The 14,529-nt window shown below is 36.5% G+C and overlaps 1 protein-coding gene across 6 annotated transcripts in view; it reads left to right on the top strand.

Moving 5' to 3' along the window:
- LOC101160163 (neural cell adhesion molecule L1-like protein) overlaps positions 1-10,132 on the top strand; it is a 59,279-nt gene extending 49,147 nt beyond the window's left edge. For 2 of the 6 annotated variants that reach the window (XM_020704547.2, XM_020704546.2), the window contains 4 exons: positions 413-574; positions 885-1,016; positions 2,643-2,703; positions 9,065-9,389. In XM_020704547.2, coding sequence (XP_020560206.1) covers positions 413-574; positions 885-1,016; positions 2,643-2,703; positions 9,065-9,248 — 539 coding nt within the window. In that variant the 3' untranslated portion in view covers positions 9,249-9,389. Of the gene's footprint in view, positions 1-412; positions 575-884; positions 1,017-2,642; positions 2,704-2,883; positions 2,954-9,064 lie in introns of all 6 variants that reach the window. The other 4 variants (XM_020704549.2, XM_020704550.2, XM_020704548.2 and 1 more) reach the window with 3 other exon arrangements.
- The last annotated feature ends 4,397 nt before the right edge of the window (positions 10,133-14,529 follow it).

The following is a 14,529-nucleotide window of genomic DNA, read 5'->3' as shown; positions in this document are numbered from 1 at the left end:
TCCTCGTCGGATTTGGGATCTGCTTCAAAACTGTACAGCTGGATAGCTTTGATTATGCTTGCCATTTTTGTTGCACCTGTAATGTTAGGTTGGGATTGTGAAGGGCTGTAAGCTAGCTGGAGAAAGTGTAAACAAAGGGATGAAGGGAAAAAAAGACTCGCTCACAGTGCGCCAACAGTCCCACCCACAACTCAGAAGAGAATTTCTAATAACCTACTGTCGCTCTGCAGAAACTATGTCCTAGAAAAACAACACCGTTTTGTTTTATTTTGGCTAAACGGCATTATCATGATAAGACCACTAGGAACACTTTTGCAATAGCTCAAAGATAATTGGAGTGGGACTTTAAGAAGTTTGCTATTGTATAGCTGCTCAAACACAATGCTCCCTGTGCATTCTTGGTTGTATATAGGTGATGGTAAATGGCACTTCTCAGAGGCTGTAAACGCTTCTCAAAGTTTCCACATCATTGATGGCCTCAAACCTGGAACCAAGTACACTGTACGCCTCATGGCCAAGAATCTACTTGATAATGCTAGCTTTTTTGAAGATGTAATCCAGACACAAGTCAAAGGTGAGGGAAAAGAAAGGTCGCTGTCAGTAGTGTTTAGAGTTGATAGTACTAGCATTTTCTATCGTGATGTTGAAATTAGCTTTTGTTTCTGTATAATTCAGACCTGAGAAAAAATAGAGTTTTGTGCTATTAAAAAAGAATTTTAGTTACAAGTAGTCTAAAAAATAAATTAAACATTTTTTTTGGTTTTCATGTTCCTGTGCTTCTCAAAATCTACAATTGTATGTGATAGGTCAACTACTATTACCATGCAAATCTGAATATCCAGAAAATTATTGAAATCTGTCTCTTAAACATTTTTCATTCACAGGTGAGTCGAAAGGACATAAAGGCGCTTCAATACAGGGCTGGATCATCGGGACCATGTGTGCTTTGGCCATGCTTGTCCTTGCTGCACTCAGTGTTTACTTTTTATTGAAGAAAAAAGCTGGAAAATATGCAGGTAAGCTTACATATTCTCTTTATGAACGAGATTTGTCAGCTTTTATCAATAATGTGATCATTGTCAGCTGACTTGAGGACTTCAACTAACATTTTTCTCTGAAAAGTTTGAATTAAATTTAAAATACATGGAATTCGTACTACTGAATGTCAAGTACTATGTCAAGTACAGAAATGCTTTTTCATTTTCAAAATGAAGCTGCATTTTTGACTAAAAATTATAATGAAAAAGCATTCCTTCAAAATGCTTTTTCATTTTCTACTTCAACACCGCTTATTCTGTCACTTAATTAAAATGATAAAGAAAATGCTATTTGACATTTTATTTTCAAAATGTTCTCTGCTAAATGTGTAGCAAAATTCATTTAGAAATGTCTAATTTGACAATTAAAACGGATTAACAGAAATGCTTTTTAATTTTTAAAACGTAACTGCATCAATAAATTAAAATGAAAAATCAATACTTCAATACTTCTTTCTACTATTCTGTCATAATTCAAACGAAAATGCAAAGAAGGGATTGCATTTTCATTTTGGAAATGTCGAATTGAGATATGGGACACTATTCACAGGGTGGATGTTAGAATGAAAATGCAATCCCCTCTTTGCATTTTCGTTTGAATTATGACAGAATAGTAGAAAATGAAAAAGCATTTTGAAGTATTGATTTTTCATTTTAATTTGGAGTCATTTGATGCAGCTACATTTTGAAAATTAAAAAGCATTTCTGTTAATCCATTTTAATTGTCAAATTAGATATTTCTAAATGAATTTTGGCACACATTTACCATAGAACTTTTTGAAACTTTTATTTTTAATTATGCTACAGAATCGCTTCCATAAAGTACAGTGATGGACATTTGCACACTTTTCGCTCTTATATAAAACTCTGAAAGTTCAAACCTTTGAAGAAAAATAAGTCTAGTATTATATAATGAAAATGATGATCTGTGTGCGATTGAAAATTAATGTAGAATTGGCACTTTCTGTACAGGAGAGATGATGCAGAGGAGACTGATTGACAAAGTCAACAGCAAATCAGGATGCAGAACACAGTGCACTGTTAAAAAAAGCATGCAAAATTGCTCTGAAAGAAAATCAGCAAGACTGCAAACGGTGAACCACAATATAGAGAGGGAACACTGTAGTTTTACTATGAACAATATACAACATTATAACAAACCACTGCAATACAATAAGGGCTATAAATACTGTATTGAAAACTTGTGCAGATTAGTTTTCTTAACGAAAAACCCTTTCAAACACATTTTATGGACATTCATTTGCACCAGCTTTTGACAAGACTTTAAAGTTATTTATTTATTCAGCATTATATCATTACCCCTTTGCGCATTTAATTCTTTTTATGAACTCCGCCTTTTTCTCCTTCCTGTTTTTATTTCTGTGCCGAAATACCATAACAGATCTTTTTTGCAGAAACCGACTGGGAATAGAAAAGGCCCATTGAAATGTTTAACAGTGGAGATGCTGTTTGTTTCACTTTCTAAAAAGTTCAGCGTAAAGGTTGTTGTAGGAGATGGATTTTGGAGCAAGTGTTTGTATCTACTAAACAAGCAAAACAAAAAGTTTTTTTTTCCCTTTTACATTGGCCTTGCCCTTTTTGCAGTGAAAGCGAAGGAGGAGCCCCAATCTGACATGGAGTCACAAGGAATGATGGATGAATACAGGTGAGCTGTACGCCCACACAGCATGAAAACAGCTGTAGTGCAGAAAAGTGATGATATGAGATTTTTCTCTCCTGTAATCTCCTGTAATCCATAATGCTGTATTGATCCTAACATTGTAAATTTGAATATATATTCTGGTTGACAAATATTACAGTTATGTTTCTCTTTCCACTCTATAAGCAAACCACGCATTCATGAGTTTTACCAGGATCAGCCTGAAAGCCAGTTTTCTCACCAATTAACGGGATAGGTAATCAATGGTGTGGTTTAAAGTAGTGTGCAGATCTTGGCTTAGCTTTCTTCCCATTTAGTTTTTGCAGTAGTGTCAAACTCTATGTATCGAGGGCCGCCCTTCTACTGGTTTCCCAGAAACCCTGCCTTATCTGCTGGATACTACCTTGATCAGGTGTGTTTTACCAAGAAGGAGCTTCTACTGCAGGTGTGTTGGAAAACATGTAAGACACCGGCCCTCAAGGCCTGGAGTTTGACACTCCTGCAAAGTCTTAGTCACTAGCACCTGTACTGGGGGTTGAGAACTACAGATGCAATGGGTTTTTGGGTCGTCCAGTCCTGTGGAGGGTCGTAGAGAGGAGCAGCTGCATCTTAAGGCAAGTGGAGGTGCATCACTTATCACTTGAACAACACTTGCGCAGTTTGCAGGGTTGGGGGGGTGGGTGGAAAATATGAAAAACCTGTATGACGTATTTGCGTCTCACCGGGCTCATCAAGCAGTCTATGACTTTGATACATACTTTGATCGTACAAGTTTTCCTATTTGCACCTGCAGACAGCTTGTATCCACCCGTTGGAGCAGTTGTGACAAATGCCCAAGCAACAGCGTGTAGTTGTGCTTGGCTCTCCTCCTTTTACACTATTTAATGTTAACGTACTATGTGTATTTTTATCTATTTATTTCCATTGATGCCTTTTTAGCATTTGTGACTTTAGAGTCAACTTATTCTTATTTTTGCAAAAGCCTTCCACTGCATGTACTTTTGACCACAGCATACCAACAGTTCTCCCAGAAATAGCGGGAACGTTCTCAAGAACTGCTTGATTACTTTGGTATTTGTGTATCAACTGAAATAAAATGTTAGGACAAAGATTTGTAGAACAATGCAGCTTTGTTACTACAAGCTGCATAGAAGCTCTGACTTTAAACAACAACCCGCAAGGCGTATTTTACACCCATATTTCATTTTTTTATCTATATAATTTCAGTGGTGCACTCCAGAAAGAGGTACCTTTAAAGTGAGGGAAAAGTGGCTCTCTGTGGAGCACAGAGAGAAATAGATAAAAAGATGAAGAAAAAGTCATGGTGAAACAGAACGGCCAAGGCGACCCTGGAGACCGTGCTCGCAGTGCACATCCTACTTGGCATGGTTGCTTTTTGGTGATAACAGTCAAGCATTCATTTCAAGGTAGTTTTATTTTTCTTCTTCTTTAGCTAGATTAGTCTAGAAAACCAGAAAAAAATTATAACTCCTGCATTCTGACTAAAAGTAGCCCACTATCAGTATTTAACATTGTTTACCTGCCTTATCAAATAGTAAAGTCCATCATGTAGTCTCTTATACAATAAATAATAGAATAAATCATATAATTCAATAAAACTGCCTTTTTTGCTCCTAGAAATTATAAAAAAAATGTTTTCAATTCAGATGAAGATAAAAACATACTAAAAATAGAAATAAAACAAAAAGGTAAAAATAAATCTAAAATCAAACTATCAAAGAAACACAAAAAGACAACCAAATCGTCAGATAAATCTCTACCGTGTATATATAGCAGAGTCAGTTGCAGAACAGTACATATTTGGGACTGAAAAGCTCAATTCCCTAAAGTTTATCTGTGGATAGAGGAGACAACCAATAAAAACCAACCTGAAAATCTTAGAAAAAGAGCAAGGTAACTTGTAAGAGCTCAGAGACATAAGTCGTCTGACCGTGCCACACTAATATTAAAATCCATTTTAAATTTATTCTAAAATCATCAAAGCAAGCCCATTGTAGCTCACATGTGACATGTTGAGTTGGGGACAGTCAAGACGTGGTGTGGGTTTGCTTTGAATTAAAAAAGGTTAATTGATAGTGATTCAAATAAGAGTAAATCAGGCATAAAGAATTACTTTGAAATATTTGTCAGATTACAAAATCTATGATTGGATATATTTTTCAGCTGAAAATATAGGTATTGGTTCTTTTAAATAGCTCAGTATAACAATATACCGAGCTTTGTAGTTTTCTTTCAGACACACTCTAAAGCCAAGAACAGTGTCAAATCATTTAAAATAATCTGCGGAAAATTAGCACCTAAACAATGATTGATGCTAGTCAAAGCAGACAACCTTTGAAAAGCTGGGGACACCACCATATGTGAAGTAGCTAGCAACATTATAATAGATCAATAAATGAAAGACTGTTGAGAGTACCTTGATAGAGAGAATGAATATTATTAGGAAAATAAGTATTCTTCATTCTTTGGAATAAAGCAGTGCCGTCCTATATTGTCACTAGATTTAAAGAAGTCATCAGCAACAAACTGAAAAGAAGAAGATGGTGGAGAAATGTTTGCTCGAATATCTATTATCCTTTACAGTCAATAAAAAAAGAGTCTGTTCTTTTCATTGCAAAGAAATGTAAAGACCTACTCCAATGAAAATAGTGTTTCTGGGTTTAACACTATTTAACATTCTGAGAATGGAGGACAAATACAAAAAAATTCAGCTTAAAACTGCATTTCTGAGTATTTCTTTGTTCAAATACTTGAAAACACAATTCTCGTCTGAGGTGGCATCTGGCTCTGACTGGAAAGCTCTAATATTGCTTGCACTGGTAATGTTAGCTTGGGGGTGTGGGGGCTGTAAGCTAGTGGAAAAAAGGGTACCCAAAGGGATGACGGGAAGTGGAGGAAGGCCGACTCAGATGGAAATTTATGATGAACAGCTGCTCTGCTGAAACTATGACCTAGAAAATTTGGATTTTGGTTAATTTCAAGCAATGAAAGCAGAAATAGTACAAAAACAACAAAAATGTATATCTATCTATCTACAAGGATATGTCAAACATTTAAAGACTGTCAAAAACATTCAAATAGTGTTTTTTGGATTTTGGCTAAAAGGAGCATAATTAGACATAAAAGAACATTGGAAATGCTTTTACAATACATCAAAATCTGATTGGAGTAGGTCTTTAAGGAACATCAAGTAAAAAATAGAGAAATAGGCAAATCAAATCCTAGAAATCCTTTTAATAATTTGATTCAATATTAAGATAGAAAAGAAAAGCGTCCTAAAGTTTATTATCATATCACCGAAAAGTCTCTTAGTTTGGGTATATGCTTTTTTAAAATATATTTCTATATTCTTAAGTCTTTTATTTGTTTTATGTTTTTTGTAGCAAATGGACCTTGAGTCTTCGATAATAATACATTTCTATATAAACCTCTAGATGAGAGAATTTACATAAATGCTATACTTTTAAGTAAAATTTCTCATGAATGTAGAATTTTAAGGTGGGCCTTATTTAAGCTGTTACTTAAACTATTTACCATGGAGGAAAGCTAAAAGAAAAAGACTGAACCAGACCATTATCATCATTATTTATCACAGATACATCTGGTTTAATCAAAGCCAAGAAACCATTATGACATCCTGATTATTTTTTTGTCTTTTGTCTCCTTTTTGGAATACAAAAGAGCATATTACAGGATACACAGCTACTGTCAGTGACATGCAAGTCCTTTATATGCATATTAACAGAAAGAGATTCCTATTACTGCTTATGGAAATGGTCTTAATTTCAGAGAAAAAGGGCTGACCTAGATTCAGAGAATGGGTTTGAGGTGAAACTGTCAGCCTTTTTCCTTTTAAAGAGCTAGAGTTGATGAAAATCATAGAAATTATCTGCAGTCACAGATATATATTTTGTGTTTTTAATTATATTTCTTGGCAAACTTTCTCTTTGTTTTTTTGTTAGCCACATAGAGCAGGATTCATAGTAAAAAAGAAGAAAAGATTAATACTGTGATATAACTGTTGGGTCTTTGACACGTTTTTGTGAGTCAGTGCAGATTTTTACTCCAGCTGTCTGCTTAAAATGCTTGTCATGGTTGGTTTGCTCAGGATGTTCACAGCACTTTCCCTCCAGAGTGCCCTTAGCTTTACTATGATGATGTTTTCCTGGCCTGGACCTGTTCTCAGGGCTCTCTCATGCCCCTTGAATCTCTAAAGGCAATAGACCACTCTCCGGTGTGCCATGCGTCTGGGGAGCTTACAAGTGATAATTATGCTTCAGATTATTTTCCATTTAGGGAACTGTGAATAACATCTCTTCCCCTTTGTCCACTTCAGGTACAAGGGATTATTGCTCAAGCAGTTTTTCTTGATGAATCGTTGTGTTTTATGTTCAGTTTGTGATCAGATGTAGCAGATGTGCAGAAGCTCTCCCTCTTATACCTTTAAACAAATTTAGCAACCCTTACAATGAGGTGGGGAGGAAGCCAGATGGTACTTGAGATTTTCTGGCGGTAAAGCAAATCAGTTTGGTTCAATGCTGAAACAAATGTCATTACTTTCTGTTCAGTGATGTGCCTCTTCATCACTCCTTACCCGGTTGTAAAAAGGAAGGACATTTTTTTATGGAAACAGCTGAGACTGGGCTAAATTCTGACCAAAGTGCGGAGTGAGCCGGGGCTCTTCTGCTCTCAACTCCGTCTTATCGCTGTATTCAAAGTCACTGTGGGCGGGCTGAGGCGGCTGTGGCGTTCCACTACTCTTTGATAACAGCCACTTATCGTCAGGCCTCTGGAGTCGTCAGAGAAAGGACTATTGATAAGAGCTGAAATGCAGACCCTATGTGGCTTGCATAGGAAATATCCTTATGAAATAGGACAGATTAGATAGGTTATTAAAAATCACTGTGAAGGAGACCCAATTTGTAATCTAAAGTTTGCACCTTTTCTATAACCCTGCTCAAAAGACAATGTTTGTGTTTGACATAAGTGTCAAGTGTAATGTGACTCTTATACGTACACACCAGGCATGTGATGAACGCTCAAAAACGTGCTAAACGGGCTTTCTTGGACACACTTTTGGTGTTCACACTGAACTGCTGCTACCTGATAGTAGCGCATGAACTCACAGTTGGAAGAGGTTAGTTTAGAAATCTCAAAGCGGTGCAAATCTCATTAATCTTGCTCCAGGCTTTTCTTTCACAGCTCTATTCCGATATATAAAAGACTTGGTGTTATGTAATTCCAGTCCTCACAAACTGCAATTATTAATTTCTCCTCTATGATCAATTTTCAAATGGTTGGTGCTTTAGTGAAATGAAAAGGATGCTACCCATACCCATACGTCACAACTAAATCCAAGTCCCTGATTGGTCAGAATTAAACTGGTTTAACTTTCAATGCGTGTTCAATGACCACATGTTGGCCCAAAAACTGTGTAGCGACACGTGAATGCTAGACTTTTGAACTCGGACGTGCATATATGCACGTTTGCATAGGCTTTTCATTGGAAGTAGCCGTTTCTGGGCCCAGTGTGAACATTGCATGAAGGTACCAGAACGCCTGCACCACTTGAGTTAATTCACCGTCACAAACACCTGATTGTTTGTGAAAATACCACAGTTTGTGTCATAAACACAAAAAGCAAAGAAGGAAAAAAAAATCTAGTGTAAGAAGCTGGAAAAAAAGGCATAAAAAATACATCTAATCTTTGAGGTGACCCTTTGTTGGTTGGCGAGATACCTGAGAGCTGGCTGGAGTCCAGGCTGTAAATTGGCATCTAATCTCTGCCGCTCTGGAGCCCTTGGGAATACCAGGAATGACAGGCTGTTTGTCTGGGATTCCATATGTCCCAACCCTCCCCTCCACCTTTTGCCAGTTGCAGTCATCACCCCCAGCCTACCCCAACACACACACAGACACACGTCCCACTCTTCACATCTCCTCACTGCACCCAGACAATTTCCATAGCTGCTGTAAAGAGATTTGAGATTGCTTTTGGAACTGGAGCCTTGGCAATTAGCAATTAGTGAAGTGATTGTAGAAAGCCCTCCCAATTCTCGTATTGCTCCTTCCCTGCTGTGCTGCCTGCTGCATGCATCCCTCCCCGCATCCTGTTGTGATGTATAAAACCATAAGAACTTATTTTGTAATTGGAAGTCTGTTTCTGTTTGCACAAAATCTATTTAACAAAAGTTATTTATAAATACCAGTCAATCTGCTGCTTCTGTGTAGCTGTTTTATTCAACTTTGATAAGTAAATATCTATAGCTGCGTTGTTAACTATCATGAAACTGAACCTATGTAAGTTCTTCTAAATTCTAACATCCATCTTTATCATTGATACCAGAGATAAAAAGCTGGAGATGGACAAGATCCTCCTTACTATGGATGATTCCCTTGAAGATGAAGTTAGCAGAGACAGCCTTTTCAACTGCACAGACGAAGACGCAGAATTCAACGAGGATGGCTCTTTTATTGGAGAATATTCTGATCCCAACCGCTGCAAAAAATCAGAATCTGATGAATCGTGATTTCAATGTCACATTAGAAATGTTTTATTTGCCTCTTTGATATGTATACATGTTTTGAGAGACAAAAATGTGAAATAGGATTTTAATTTGGAAAAATTCTTTTAAACTGGAAAATGTCTTTTTTTTTTTTTTTACAAGAACACATCTTTAGATAGGCATTTGGGTCAGTGTATATATTGTAAAAAAATGTAATTGTAATAAATGTTATGATCTTTTATATTGAAACACACTTTAATACTATTTTTTACAAACTTTTGCACAATGAATCAAATGTCATTTCCATCATGACGTGCACTGTAGGATGTTTTTATTTCACTGTCCAGAGGAATTTGCCTGTGTTTTGCCTTTTGGTCTGTTTTTTTTGTGTCGGCAGAAGTTTTGAGTTTTTTTCATTTAAGTTTGACCTACATTTGGATGGGATTTTATCTCTATAAAGATATAAAAGTTTTTTGTTTAACTTGATTTATCTTTTATTAAAAAAAAAAGAGAAACAAACTTGAAAACAAAACTGTCACATGGATTCCAATAAAGATTTTTAGCAGAAATAAATATCTGTTGCTAGGAAGGGAATTCGACATTTAAGGTTTATCATGAAATCTCAAACTTCCAAAATACAACTGAAACAGAACATATTGGATTGCTGAATAAAGAATATTTTTTGTTTGTGTTTGTTTATGCACATTTGTTCAACAGATTGAGGTCACATAATTCTAAGTGTCTTTTTTTTGTTCTTTTCTAAGTGTGTACTAAGGTTGATTTGTTATTTTAATCTTTAATTTTTTTGATCATTTTAAACGAGTTCTCTAAACAAACATGATGTGTTGTGGATATAAAATTATTCTTAATGGATAGCAAAATAAAATAAAATCCTTGGTTAAATTAAATTATTCATATGTTCCTATGGATTATTAGCAGAACAAAGATAAGGTCAAAAGATCAAACATTAAATTAACAATCACAACCCAAAGGGAGAACATAAAAAAAGAAACATCCTTTTAATGTCACTTGCTTTTAAAACAAATTTTAAGAAAAAGTACTTGAAATCAGATTTCTTTATAACTTTGCTTTTATTGATTTTACTAACTTCTTCAATTAAAAGTAAATTTGTTGTATTTTATGAATAAGTTTTGGTGTAGATGTATGTCCCCTGCAGAGGCGCCAGAGTTGAGTAACTAATTTTTTTGTTTCTGATGTAAACTTTTACTCCTCAGGTGTTAAAACGTATTTAATCAGAAGTAAATATTAATGCCTATTCTGACAGACTACAGAACTTAAACTGACTTACACTCACAAGTTGCCAACCTGTGCAGTACTTTATAGCAATGCCGCAGCCTTACTACTTAAGTAGAAAACATAAGTTTGTGCTTATTTTTCCTGCGGTCGTTTTAAAAAACAGAAGAATTTCATATGGATTCACTTACATCGATGCATCTGAACAAGCCTTTGTCAGAATGTGGTTAAAGACTCAAAATGCACGAGACCTGACGTGTAGCAGAAACATAAACGTTAGAAAAAGAAACTTTTCATGACAAAACCATGAACTAAGAGATCAACAAATGAGTAGCAAAGCACACACACACACAAAAAAAACTGAAAATCAGACACTTAAGTATACAGAGGGTAATTAACTAAATAGAGAAAGCTGTGGATAGTTAACAGCTTGAACCTGGCATTTCTAACGGGGAAGAAAAAAGAAAGAAAGACCAAACAAAAGGGCACCATTCTTAAAATCTCATTCTTGTTCTTCCTTTTCACACATTTAACAAAAAATGTGTACTATTTATCACCTGATTAAAAGTTTCTGCTGTCCCCCATTTTTCATTTCAATAATAAACCATAACCTCAAGTTGAAGGGTTAGTTTATAACTTTACTTTAGGGATTAAAGTTTGCTACTGACTCAGCAAATCAGAATTCGAGCCAAGATTAATCCCCACAAATGCAACACCAAGAAATCAACTGCGAATAAATTCAAACACATAATTCACAATTTTTTCTTCAAATCTACTCATCCTCACTATCTAAATTAAGCTCCAAGCATTTTTGTTTTAGAATCAGGTCACCAAAAAGCAAATATGTTCCACTGTACCTCATACATATGTACTTAGCTACCAGAGAAGTTCCACAAAGCTGTGGCCTCTCTCTAACCCAGTCAATATAAATAGATATTTAGCATGTAATCACAGCAGACTTGGGATGGTTGATGGAGCTGAAAAGCACTCTATGCCTTATGGCAAGATAAAGGTCATTTAAAGAGATAATCCCAGTTTTGTTGGGGATTACTTCCTCATCCGTTTTAAAATTGCTTTCGCAGTGAAACATTAAAACCTCTAAACAACTACAAAAGATTACTCCAGTCACACATGAAGGTTTTTTTTCCACTCAAATCTGCTTAGAGGACAAACAGGTGACCTTTCTTCAGAGTCATGTGCTGGAACAATAATCGAGACATTACTTCAAGTCTTTGCTGCTTGAAATCTCCCTGCTTGTCCTTGTGTTATTGAACTAGAAGGTGCAATCTAACAAACATCTTGATTTGAGCTTAAAGCAGATCAATCTGTCGGTCGATTATATTAAAACTGATATTTAGGCCAAGTGCTCTGGAAATTGTCTGGTGGGTAGCAATCCATAGCATGCTTAAACATGCTCGGAGTCCAGACAGTGTTGTATCAATTTTTAAAGCCCCTGAAACTGCAGGCAGACAGAATGAGTGCAAAAACTACCACAAGGGTCTGGGGTTTACTATGGGTGCTAACTGTTGTGTTTGTGCCACTGCTACTCAGAGAGCAAGACATGATGGCCATGAAGTATCTCATCAATATTGAAGATCCATGGGTTCACTCAAAGGGTAATTGTGACAGGTGTGTCAAAGGCTTTACAGTAAGACCAGGCTGAAAGGAAGATGATCCTTTCTGTCTTTTGAAGAAATGCAGTAAAATACATATAAAAAAATAAAAAAACAGAGTTTTTTTTTCCACAAATCACTACTAATTTTTATAGGATCCAAACAGGAAAAAGTAAAAAAAAAAAAAAAAAACCAAAGACTATTATACTCAGACTGTCGGCTCATGACTACACAAACTATTATACCAGAATTTAAAAAAAAGTCATATCAGTACAATCCATGCAATTACACATTTGTTTTCTATCTTCTGTGATTGTGTTACCAAACAAAGGGATGTCGAATTTAAAAGAAAATATAGCCTATTGTGAAGGAAAATAGTATTTTTTTTGTCTTTGGCTGAGAGAAGTAGTGGTAGAACCTCAGGGGCAGGGGTTCTCAAAGTGCGACCTGGGGTCCAATTGGGCTCGCGGGAAGATTTTTGTGACCCTCAATAAATCCTAATTAATGGTTATTATCCCAGGTGTAGATTGCTTGGAAAAATATTGTTTTGTGGTTTCTGGCTACATCTGTAGGACCAAAAAAGGTAATTACCGGTACATTTGGGTGTCAACGGTACAGTTAATTTCACCACAAGAGGGCAGACAACATTTTCTATGTCACCGCCTCTGCGAAAAAGGAAGGACCGTGACCACGGCGAAGTAATTGAATCAGAACGGGATTCAGAGAGAGAGCCAGAGCAGGTTCCTTTGAGGAAAAACGTTGTGTTGGGAAGGAGAAAAGGTGCTTTCATGCTAAGTGGTCAAATGCTTACTTTGTCGTTCCTCGTGGGCTAAATAAAGTCCTGTGTCTTATTTGCAAGTAGGTAAATGCAATGCTCAAAGAATTCAATACAAATCGTCACTATGTTACAAATCATAAAAACGATAACAAATTTCACAGCAAGGAGCGCAACGATAAGCTTCAACAACTACAACGAGGCTTGAAAATCCAGGCAGTAACCTCCGACATCTGGAGGGCCTGGTTAATTGTACAAATGACACTTGGTCGTTCTGTTTATCCATTTTTTTAACCAAAATTGGCCCCCACTCTAATATCAAGTTCCTAATTTGGCCCTCCGCTACTAAAACTTCGAGAACCCCTGTTCTAGAGTATAAAGAATATAGGAACCCCTTTTGAACTATACTGTGAGCTTTTGCAGTTGTACCTATTAAAGTGTCCAGTGGCTGTACATATTGTTCACTTCAGCAGCAACAAATCTTCTTTAGTACATTTTAAATGCATTTGATGATTCTGCAAGTCGAGAGTTCCTTCAAAGGACTCCTATTTCCTCTGTATACTGCTTTGGATGCAAACTCAGACACTCTTAAATGCCAGCCAGCGATTGAGTGGATGCTGGTGTGCGGGGTGGGGGTGGCGGTTGGGGCTTTAGTGTGAACAGAAAGCAGCAGAGACGCTCAGCTGTGGCAGAAACTAATGAGACATGCGCTGGTATTATGATTACCAAGTCAGCACAGCTGTGGCAGTGACCAGGATGACGCCGCGGCGCTGACATCTGCACAGGAAAGTGTGATGTTTTGTGACATCTGCAAATGAGTACTGCAAGGTTCAGGTTTTGGGACTGAAGCTCACACTTTCATTCAGGTAGATCAACACTGCAGAACTTGATGAATGATGAGAACTGTCCAGGTGAGTGTTTGATTGAAACGAGCCATCTGTAAGGTCTACTTGGTTTTGATCCTGCTAAGGATTTTAACCAGTCTGCTGCTGGTGGATTACATAAGAGGCTTGTAAGTGCTGTGTAGGTGGGGAGCGATTCTCACCTTCCTCGCTTAGCTCAGTGCTGTCAAAGCAACATCTTGGCATGAAAGTAATCAGTACACAATTGTATATTATAATCCATTTGTAAAAATGGCTTATTTAACTTGCATAGTTGAATCAAAATCATTTTTTATTTCCTATTCGAAGACAATTTTTTTTCTCACCGGCTGTGATATTCTTTTATTTTTAGTCTGTCAGACATCCTGTTTATTATTCAGTTGATCTGCAGCATGCCCCCCCCCCCCCCCCTTTCTTGGTAGGTAACAATCAGACTCAAGTGTTGCACAAACAACAAAACCTGAATAGATCTTAAAGCCTTAATGGGAATTTCAAAGGAGTAGCAGAAGCTCAAGTGGTGCTGATGCAATGAGTGCACCTCCTGTACCTTCAAAGGAAATCACCAAGTGTTATGTCAGTTTACTGATGTCTATTAACAAATGATTCACTGTTCTGGATATCAAAGCTAAAAGCAAAACCCTTCAAAATCAATAATTTCAAAAAGAAAAAAGATAATATTTTATTATTTTCTCTGCTTGTGTGATGTGTCTAACATTGAACATCCGTTTTGAATAATTCATAAAACCTTCATTAAAACGCCTCAATTTGCATAGCTCTCAGGG

Source organism: Oryzias latipes, chromosome 7 (assembly GCF_002234675.1).
Source record: "Oryzias latipes chromosome 7, ASM223467v1".
Lineage (NCBI taxonomy): Eukaryota > Metazoa > Chordata > Actinopteri > Beloniformes > Adrianichthyidae > Oryzias > Oryzias latipes.
This window is presented reverse-complemented; position numbering and strand designations above follow the sequence as displayed.